The sequence below is a fragment of the Crinia signifera genome, chromosome 3 (assembly GCF_055691185.1).
Source record: "Crinia signifera chromosome 3, ASM5569118v1, whole genome shotgun sequence".
Taxonomy (NCBI): Eukaryota; Metazoa; Chordata; class Amphibia; order Anura; family Myobatrachidae; genus Crinia; species Crinia signifera.
The window spans coordinates 281,456,142-281,467,019 of NC_139219.1; the positions used below are offsets into that span (position 1 = coordinate 281,456,142).

The 10,878-nt window shown below is 46.5% G+C and overlaps 1 protein-coding gene across 1 annotated transcript; it reads left to right on the top strand.

Moving 5' to 3' along the window:
- The first annotated feature begins 1,284 nt into the window (after window positions 1-1,284).
- Window positions 1,285-4,508, top strand: COPS9 (COP9 signalosome subunit 9). The gene is given in 4 exon segments (XM_083178279.1): window positions 1,285-1,495; window positions 2,722-2,751; window positions 2,753-2,795; window positions 4,340-4,508. Coding segments are annotated over 4 exon segments (174 nt in total). The 5' UTR covers window positions 1,285-1,432; the 3' UTR covers window positions 4,378-4,508.
- The last annotated feature ends 6,370 nt before the right edge of the window (window positions 4,509-10,878 follow it).

The following is a 10,878-nucleotide window of genomic DNA, read 5'->3' on the forward strand; positions in this document are numbered from 1 at the left end:
TTGAGGACCAGGGTTGGGAACCACTGATTTAGAACTAGACTTACCATCAGTGGTGGATTTTAACTGTAACTCAAGGACTCAACTCCTCTTGAGCACTGGTCAGCAGCAACAGCAGCAGCAGCAGCCCCCTCCTCCTCATAGGTAGGAGCTGCTATTGCTTACCATACTATCAATTTAACCATGACAATAATGAATTATACAGGTTCTGTGGCTGGTTGACTTTCAGCCATATCAGCAGGCTTAAAGTCAAAGGACCTGTATAACCCATGAGCGTCCTGGTTTAAATAGTATAGTAAGCCTATTTAGAACCCTCATCTCTGCGACAATCTCCAGTAATTGTTCGGACTGGAACGATAAATCACTAGTGTGACTGATATTTCTATCCTACTGGTGGCATTCGAGATGGGGCACAATAATCTTAGGCCGGTTTCACACACTCTGGCTCCTGCCGGACGGCGAAATCCCGCACGGCCAGGGAGCCGTGCTGCACACATTAGTTGTGAATGGACACTATTGTGTCCATTCACACGGGACGGCCAAGGCCTGGCCGCACGGTTGCAGCCGGATCCCGCCACTGGAAGGGACGGCTGCCGGGCTGTGGCCATCCCCTCCATTATAAACTACTGTGTGCGGCACGGCTCCCTGGTCGTGCGGGATTTCACCGTCCGGCAGGAGCCGGAGTGTGTGAAACCGGCCTAAGGCTGTCCCTCCAGCGCTGTAGTCCTATAAATATCAGATGGGGGAAAGCTTACCAGCATTCAGTAAAAATCGGTGCAGCCCATCTTGCTAGTCCAGTCTGTTAAATAATGGCGCTGCACCAGCCAAAAGGCCAGCTGAAGGGTATGCACTAGAAATCTGATGTTTCCAACATGTTTTATCACTTTGAAAAAAGTAGTTAGTCGGATCATGAGATAAATTGATCAGTGGCGTACCTAGCATTAGCACTGTTTTTTTTGGGAACCTGACAATAACCCAGTAGTTCAACCAGGTGAAAATATTTTACAACAACAAAAACAGTAAAGATACACCAAATCACCATATTTCATACATCTAAATCTTAGCATAATACTGGGGATAACTGCAAGCATGAAAAAGTGGATGACCAAAGGCAGCTCATTACAGCAGTGTAATAAACACATTGGTAAAAGAAAGTAAATTATTACAGCACAGCACAGATGTTATACATGCGGTTGAGAAACAACACAAGTTCACAACCTTAAAAGCATGATGTACATAGAACTAGGAGGAACTGAGCAAGCGAAGCAATTACAAATCAGGAAGTGGGGATTCTGCGCCTCGGTCCCCGCCCAGAACCCTCCCGGAAGTGGGGCATTCCCAGCAGGTTACACGTGACGTTCATACGTTGTTCTTGTTTACGTGTGACCGCCCCGGTGGATGACTGGGAAGTGACCTGAGACATCTCTGTGGTAACATGAAGCCGGCGGTGGATGAGATGTTCCCGGAGGGGGCTGGTCCCTATGTGGATCTGGATGAGGTGAGGGTTAGGGGTGCAGTGATGGGGGGTGTATGGTCTGTAGCCCACCTGCACAGTTCTGCTCTGCTAGCTGGAGGTGTGCTGCCAGCCTGGGACATGTAGTTTCACAGGGACTCGGGTTACAACAGGATCTCTTAAGGGGGTAAATAATGCATTTAGGTTGTATGTAACGGTAACCCAGGCATGAAATGCATTTACTGAGTGAGTGCAGGAATTGGTGAGATATAGGGGTCGATGTTATTAATCCGAGTGCAAATCATCATGACACCCAGCACACTTTACGGCGGGCTGAATTTGCTGAAAGGTGCTCCTCAGGGGTGCAAACAAATTTCAGTGATTTCGGCCCTGCAAAGGGTGTAAGTTAGGGTTAATTCATGTGCCGTTTTCAGTGTAAAAATGGCACCCGAACAGCAACTCGCACCCTTCGGGGTTAATAGGATCGACCCCAAAGTTTAGGTCCTAGTATCTGCTCACTGAGTTGCTATCACTTCCTTGGAAGCAGCAGTGATGACAGTGCATGATATTGCAGCAGGAAGCATCTATTACATGTAGACGCCTTCCGCTGTAGTATTGATCCAACAGGATTCGGTCACTAGGTCTACAAGTGTTAGGTTGACATGGGAAAGGTCGCCAGTCAAAAGGTCGACATGGAGTTTTTCACGTTTTTTTTTTTGAGCCGACATGTGTTGACAGGTGGTATTTTATGCCCTACCATCCACTAGTGCATGGTGGGAGAAAAGCAAGGCACTGTGCCTGAAGCATGGCGAGCGCAGCGAGGGGATGGAGTACTACGTTTCAGTGCCCATGTCGACATTCGGGACAAAAAAATGTGGAAAACCCCAAGTCGACCTTTTGACTGTAGTCGACCTTCCCCATGTTGGTCTAATGACTCTGTCAACCTAACCCATGTTGCCATTCAGTCGTGTCGACCTAGTTGCTGTCTATCCAATGATCCATACTCGATCTAACCTGCATCCTAGGACTTGGCATAACTATATATGCGGGTGATTGGCCATTTCTGCAAACAACATTCTGCATATGTGTGAATAATTACTTATTCCGCAGTCGTTGTATTAATGGAAGGGTATGCCGAGTTTTATTTCTTTCTAATTGAGACTTGAGACTACATCCAACTGAAAAACACAATTTTTCGGTTGAGTTATTGTTTAGCACTCTATTAGGAATAAATACCAAATAACATGCTCCCTTGTTTGCTATAACTACAGGCTGGGGGAAGCTCCGGGCTTCTGATGGAATCTGGCAGCAAACGAGAAGGCCGTGCATCTAGACTACTTCAACGGTAGGTGATTACCGCTAATATCATTTTGGTATCCAGATGTCTGGGTTGACAGTCATATGGTTTACATGGCAACGATCTCGCATAAAAAGGTCTACATGAGTTTTTCTTGATTTCCCCCCCCCCATCCCCATATTTTTGACTTTTATATTATTTACCATCCCACGCTGTCTCAGATTGAGAAAGGTAAAGTAGCCTGAAGCATGACAAACAGTGTTTACACTAATGGGGTTCCACGTGCTCAGGAATCCATATTGACACTTTCCATAAACAGGACTTTCATTCATTGCATTGTGTTTGCCGTGAGCTTTATTTTGCTAACTTAGATTTGTGCTTTACAGTATGACGTAAAGATGCTGTCTTCCTACAAATGTGCCCAATGCAGAGAACACAGCACATATGAGCTTTACCAGGGACACAGAAATATACAAATCATATGGTGGCAAGGCTGTAAAACATAACCAATCTATATGGTGACGTTGCAAATGAAATGACATCAGCACTGTAAGGCTGTAGTATAAGCATCTGTGCCATGCTTACCATTCTAAAGGTGGCCATACACTACTGTGAGAAGTATTGTATGGCCAAGTGCAGCAGCTCCGACCTCTGATGCGCATGGACTGTGGGTTGGATGTCAAACACATTCAATTTGGTCACCCAATTTCTCGGCTCGATCTGTCGGAATCATGTGAAAAAGTGTCCAAATCGGACTAGTGTGTGGGGTCATTCTGAATTTACACTCTGACTTATTTTGAAACAAATCTTAAGTTTGATGCATGTTCTAAAAATATATATACCATTAGGAAAGCCTTTGAAAATCATGATAATTGGTATTTACAGCAGTACTTCGCTATTTTATATTAATCTGCAAGAGACTGTTTAAAGAGTTCCAGGACAAAGTTTTTAGTATCCCAGTAACGCAATTGAAAAAAATAAAAATATATATATATATAAAAATACCCCCCCCCCCCCCCCCCCCCCCCCCAAAAAAAAAAAAAAAAAGGTACTTGTGTAGTTTCACGGTGCCGTGCTACTTATGTAGTATGCGGCCGTGCTACTTCCGGGTTCTACGCTCGCCACAAACTATGTTAAAAAAAAGTAACTTCACTTCATGCCAACATGGATAGTTCATACCTCCACTATCCATGTTGGCATGGAGTTGATTTTAAATAGCGTGGCGAGCCACCGAGCCCGCATCGTGGGCGAGTGAAGCGAGCCCCGCCAGGGGACTCAGACGCATACTGGCGCCGTGAAACTACACAAGTACCAAAAAATATATATAAAATCCACACACTATTTAGGGCAATTCAAGCTAAACTATATACCTACACGGTAAACGCACAGCAATATAGCGCAACCTTTCCCTAAGCAGCCTATGGCTGGATAGCTGGTGTAGTACTTCAGGCTCCCTGGCTAACAGCAGCCTTTGTACCACAAGTTGCTTAGCGAGGGAATACATTGTGACCTCATCGTGCAGGATTTTCTGGCACACGTTATCTGTGGTACTAATGCTATCTGTGCACTAAATCACATGTCCTCTCTTGCAGATTTTGGAGACCTGTTTGACGATGATGACCTCCTGTAATCTTCATCTTGATATAATCATAAATGTATAATTGGTGCCAGATAGACATGTATTCTCATTTATTTCCTGGACAGAAAGACCGGGTGATTTATTTATATTATTTGTTAAATAAAACGACTTTACCCAGAGAATGTGTGAGAGGTTTAGAATTCCTTTTCTCTGTCCTCCTATCTGGGTGACGCTGGTAACAGATGTGTAGAGGGTGCAGTGACTGGAGTTGGCACTTTAATTAGACTTGATTGTTGTACTCTACACTCTTCTTTCCCTGGTCACCCATAGTTGCACGGGAGAAATGTGTTTGCAGAACAGGCTTACAGTACATGCCACTCTGTTTCTGGTCCTCTATGAATAAGTTACGTGTTTTATTTTAATTCCTGCAGTTGTAATACATCAGAATGTTCTGTGTTTACACATAGTGCGATCACTAACTTTTGCAGTGTACTGCATTTGCTGTTTGTTTAAGACGAATAAGCTGAACCATGGAAAAACCTGCTACTATTATTGGGTCCCTTAAAGTTTAAATGGTCTCTAGTCTGGTTCAGTAGAATTCACAATTATGGGGACGACTGCTGACCTGACAGTTGTGCAGAAAACATTCATTGACATCACCACAATGAGTTAAAGCCTCACACAAGTAGTGGAAGGGAAAAGTGTGGAAGAAAAACATGCACAAGCAGCAGCTATGACGGCAGCCTGGAGAGTATTGTCAGGAAAAGGCCATTCAAAAGTGTGGGGGAGTTTCACATGGAGTGGACTGAGACTGTAGTTAATGCATCAAGTGCCACCACACACAGACGGATCCTGGTCATGGGCTTCAAATATTTTATTCCTCCTGCCAAGACGCTCCTGAACAACAAACAACGTCAGAAGCGTCTTATCTGCGCTAAAGAAAAAATAACTGGTCTGTTGCTCAGTGGTCCATAGACCTCTTTGCTGAGGAGAGCAAATTTTGCATCTCATTTGGAAACCAATGACCCAGAGTCTGGAGGAAGAATGGAGAGGCACACTATACAAGATGCTTGGAGTCCAGTGTGACGTTTCCACAGTCTGTGTTGATTTTTGGAGCCATGTCATCTGCTGGTGTTGGTCCACTGTGCTTTATTAAGTCCAGAGTTAACACAGCCAGGACATGTTAGAGCACTGCATGCTGCCCTCAGCAGACAAGCTTTATGGAAATGCTGACTTCATTTTCCAACAGGACTTGGCATATTTCAGGGCCTACCACTTCAGGGTACACCCAGCAACATGTATAGCACATTTCCTGGCTAAGATCAATTCCATGAATATGGCCTTTTCATGTAACGTTTGTTACCAGTTTTTATGACTAGTTTTGCATCAAAATTAAGGCATATCATGTACCACACAAACAACATTTACTTTGCACAAAATAATCAAAACATGCGCTCAAAACTATATTTCTTCTACGATCCCCATGGCAGCCATGACAGTGGGATATTCCCCTCCTCCTACCAGATTAGACAGGACTTTTTTCAGGGACCGCCCCCCTTGGGTATAACAGCTCACACCTCCCTCTCCTCTGTGTCTTTTTCTCCTGTCTCCGTCTAGATAGGACAGGCAGGGCGTTATTTTATTTTTAAACAGGGCTACCTCTTGCATATATGGGATGGCTTCCCGGGAAGAAGGAGAGCTGCGGAGGAGTGTGGCCTTTGAGATACCTGCCTCCAGCAGCTACTATGGGTAAGAGCTGTGCTTAGCGCCAGTTATCTGCCTAAAATCCCGGCAGCATGTCATTTTGCATGATCCCCGTTTTTTGTGTGGGTGTGTAACAGCGTTACCTGAAGGCTGTGGAGCTGGGTTGTCACGCTGGGAGACAGAGCTGGCAGGGAGGCTGGCGCGTGGCTGATCGCCGGATGGTCAGCGCGTGGAAGCGTCTGGCTGGAAGCCGACGCTTAGAGCTGCCGGGTGCTGAGACGCGTGCGGCGGAAGTGCGCGTAAAACGTCACTTCCGCCGGCGTGGTGCACCAAGTGTGCACCTAAATAATGTCCCCGGAAACGGGGACCGGATTTTTGGTTCCGCTTTGCGGAAATGGGCGCAAAAATCGCCAGGCATAAGCGCTGCTGGCATGCAAGGAGTTAAGCTGTCCTAAATATAAACGGACATGCTTTGCAGGACCTGTGGTGTTGTACAAGCAGCAGAACCATGGAGGAAAGCCAGCAGCAGCAAGCACCTTCTTCCCAGCAGCCTGACATTGCCCCTTTGAGGTAAGCCCTTTGGTTTTTGGGCATTAGTTGGTTTTATTTTGCATGATACTAGTTAGGTTTCTGCTTTGTTTCCAGTGTGCCTAAATCACCTGTTCATAAGAAAAGGACAGCTAAGAAGAAATTCCTTACCTGTACTTGCATGAGTTGTGACAAGGCATTTGCTAGTGCCGATAAGAGGACTCTGTGTGAAGAATGTGACAAAATCCCACAGCCTAAGGTGGATAAGTCGGACCAATCGGATGTCCTTAAAAAACTGATGGATTGGATGCAAAAGTCGTTTGTCTCCAAAGAAGAATTCTTGCAGTCTCAGAAGCCCAAGAGGTCTCGGGAGCAGGCTGGAATGCTGACAGAAGGGGGTGGTTCCTCGGAGGAATTAGACCCAGTGGAGGCAGAAGACATTGAGGAAGGTGAAGTAGAGGAAGATGTAAGATCTTTCAACCTCGAATTGGTGGAAAGTGTGCTGAAAAGCATTTACAAATCCATGAATTATCCGGAAGCCTCAGACACTGCAGCAGATCCACTTTTCGAAGATAGATCGAAGAAAGGAAGAACCTTCCCGGTTCACAAAGTAGTCCGTGAGATGATCAATAAGGAATGGGTCAACACGGATAAGAGGATGGCTGGTTGGGCGAGAGTGGATAAAATGTATCCTTTCAAAGATGAGGATTTCCTGAAGTGGTGTCTAGTGCCCAAGGTCGACGCAGCGGTGGCAGAGCTGACGTCTAGAACAACCATACCACTGGAAGATGGGGCGGCGTTTAAAGACGCGATGGAAAGGAAGATCGAAAATTCGCTTAGGAAATTGCACCAGACTTCTGCGCTGTCGCTTAAATCCAGTGTGGCTATTGCGTCGGTGGCAAGGGCAATGAGGCTATGGTCGTCGGAGCTCCATACAGACATAACCGAGAAGATTTCCAAGCAATATCTGCTGAGAAGTTTACAGACCATACAGAAGTCTATCGAATACCTGTGTGAGGCCTCTTTGGACGCGGTGTCGTTCTCGGCTAAGGCGATGGCACAAGGAGTAACGGCCAGGAGGGCGCTCTGGCTCAAACCCTGGAGTGCGGATGCCAACTCCAAGAATCGTCTGACGGCACTACCCTTTGAAGGCGGGTTCTTGTTTGGCTCAAAATTGGATTCGATGATCCAGAGAATTTCGGGGGGGAAGTCCGTGAGACTACCCCAAGACAGGAGGAATAGGTTTCCCATCCCTACCTCTAGCAGGCAGACTTATAGAGAGGCAAGAAGTTATCGGCCCGGTCGCCAGTACTCCCGCAGGGGGAATCCGAATATGACTCGCCAGTCCTTTCGTCAACAGTATCGGAGAGGTGCCAAGTTATGACGGTGGTTCAATGGTGAGAGTTGGAGCCCGGTTGTCTCAGTTTTCGGAAGTCTGGAAGACATCGATATCAGACAGATGGGTCATCAATATTGTGGAAAGGGGCTACCAAATAGAATTTCTAAGGAGGCCTTGGAAGAACAAATTTGTCAGGTCAAGAGTTCCAGTGAAGAAACTGGAAAGAGAGACTCTCACCTTGAAGATTTTACAGCTTCTACAAATAGGAGCAATAGAACATGTCCCGAAAGACCAAGTACGTCTGGGGTATTATTCGAACCTCTTCTTAGTGGAGAAGAGTACAGGTGGTTTCAGGACCATCTTGGACCTGAGGGGATTGAATCTCTTTGTCAAGAAGCTAAAGTTCAAGATGGAAACTATAAGCTCTATCCTTATGGGTCTCAGACAAGAAGATTGGTTAGCGTCGATAGACCTGAAAGACGCTTATTATCACGTCCCCGTGTCACTAGAGGACAGAAAGTTTCTCAGGTTCTCGCTTCTCGACCAACATTACCAATTTACCTGCCTTCCCTTCGGGCTCAGGACATCGCCGAGAGTGTTCACAAAAGTCTTGGTGACACTTGTGGCGGAACTAAGGAAGCAGGGAATCCAAATCTGGCCGTACCTGGACGACCTATTGCTGGCAGGAAGATCAGCGAGAGAGGTCCAGATGAGTGTCAAAATTACGATAGAATTTCTGCAGAAACATGGTTGGGTGATCAACCAAGAAAAAAGTCAGCTGCAGCCATGCCAGACAATCAAGTTCCTGGGTGTCCTTATAGACACAGTAAAGTTTTCAGTGAGCCTGTCGGTAGATCGCTGTCTGAAGATACAAAATCTGACGCAACTGTTATTAACAAAAGGAAGATGCCCCCTGAAGGTGGCGCTACAACTTCTAGGGATGATGACATCATGTATACATATCATTCCATGGGCCCAGTGGTACATGAGGAAGCTACAGTGGCAGTTGCTCCCATTCATGAAGAATCAGACCCACGAGGGGTTCCAGATAATCCTGAATGCCGAGACGAAGAATTCGTTAAGGTGGTGGAGCTCTGGCTTAAGGAGAAGAAGCTCCAGTCTCTCAAACCCAGAATTTGTGGTTATGACGACCGATGCGAGTCTTCAAGGTTGGGGCGCTCACCTTGGGAGGAGCTCGGTGCAGGGGGCTTGGACCGCAGAAGAGAGTGCAAGGTCATCCAATGTCAGAGAACTGCTCGCCGTTTGGGAGGCAATCTGTTGCCTACAAAACAAACTTCGGAATACCAACCTAAGGATCATGTCAGACAATATGACAGTAGTGGCACATATAAACCACCAAGGCGGTACAAGGAGCTTACCTGTACTGAGAGTGTTGGGGAAGATCATGTCGTGGGCAGTGAACAACCTGCAATCAATCTCGGCCGTGTACATTCCGGGTCCAGAGAACACTGTAGCGGACTTTCTAAGTCGCAAGAGGATACTGCCGGGAGAATGGGAGTTGGACTCGAAGGTGTTCAGTCAAATAGTCGCCAGGTTTGGCGAACCCGAGATAGACCTGATGGCGTCGTTCTCCAACAAGAAGGTGAGCAGATTCTGCTCGAAATCCTTTCACCCACAAGCCGCGGCACTGGACACGTTCTCAGTGAAATGGGAGTTCACTCTGGGATATATCTTCCCGCCATTCCCCATGATCAGCAGAGTGCTCAAGAAAATCAGAGAGGACCGAGTGGAAGTACTGGTAGTGCTTCCATTTTGGCCGAGAAGAGCCTGGTTTACTACAGTACTAAGGATGGCGGTGCAACCACCGTGGGTGTTGCCGGTGATACCAGACCTGTTGAAACAGGGACCAATATGTCATCCAGAGCCAGAAAGCTTCTCGCTGAGGGCATGGCGATTGAGCGGGCGTCCCTAAAGCGCCATAACTTATCCGAACAAGTGACCGAATTGTTACTGAAAGCTAGGAAAGAAGGTTCCTCGCTAATATATTACAAAACCTGGAAGAAGTTCATCTCATGGGGGAACTTTGAGGGTCAGTTTGCCGATATCTCTACGGCCAAGGTCTTGCAATTCCTGTATGAAGGGTTCGAGTTGGGGCTGGCGGTAGCCACCATTAAGTCACAGATTTCTGCTCTCAGTGTACTGTTGGACAGAAGATTAGCTGAGGAAAAGCTAGTAAAGAAGTTCTGCAGAGCAATCAAGGGAATACGCCCACCAAGAAAATCTTTAGTGGCCCCGTGGGATCTGAATTTGGTGCTAAAAGCACTAATGCTACAGCCTTTTGAACCCCTGGAAGATTCATCGGTAAAGTACCTAACATGGAAGGTACTGTTCTTGATAGCTATAACATCGGCGAGGAGGGTCAGCGAAATTCAGGCCCTCTGGATCAAGGAACCGTACCTGGTGATTTTCCCTGACAGAGTTGTGCTGAGAACTCACCCAGACTTCATGCCAAAAGTCATATCAGCGTTCCACTTAAATCAGGAAATATCCTTGCCTAGGTTTTTCCCTGAGCCGGTTAATGACGAACAGAAGGCCTATCATACGCTGGATCTGGTGAGAGCAGTTTCAGTGTATCTGGACCGTACAAAGGAGATCAGAAAGTCTGATCACTTATTCATTATCCCTGAGGGTCCGAAGAAGGGCTCTAGGGCTACGAAGCAAACCATTTCAAGATGGGTACGAGAAGTTATCGTATTCGCTTACAAGAATGAAGATAAGAGACCGCCTCCAATCATCAAGGCACATTCAACCAGGGCAGTGGCCACATCATGGGCGAGAAGGGCCAAGGCGTCAGTATCGGAGATCTGTCAAGCCGCTACATGGTCATCCGTCCATACCTTTACTAACCACTATGCCTTGAACGTGTCTACAGCCCATTTTGGGAATCTTGTAATTGAAGAGGCCTTGTCCGTAAGATAAGTCTCTTGAATAAATCTCTGTTACATTCATATTGGCTCCCT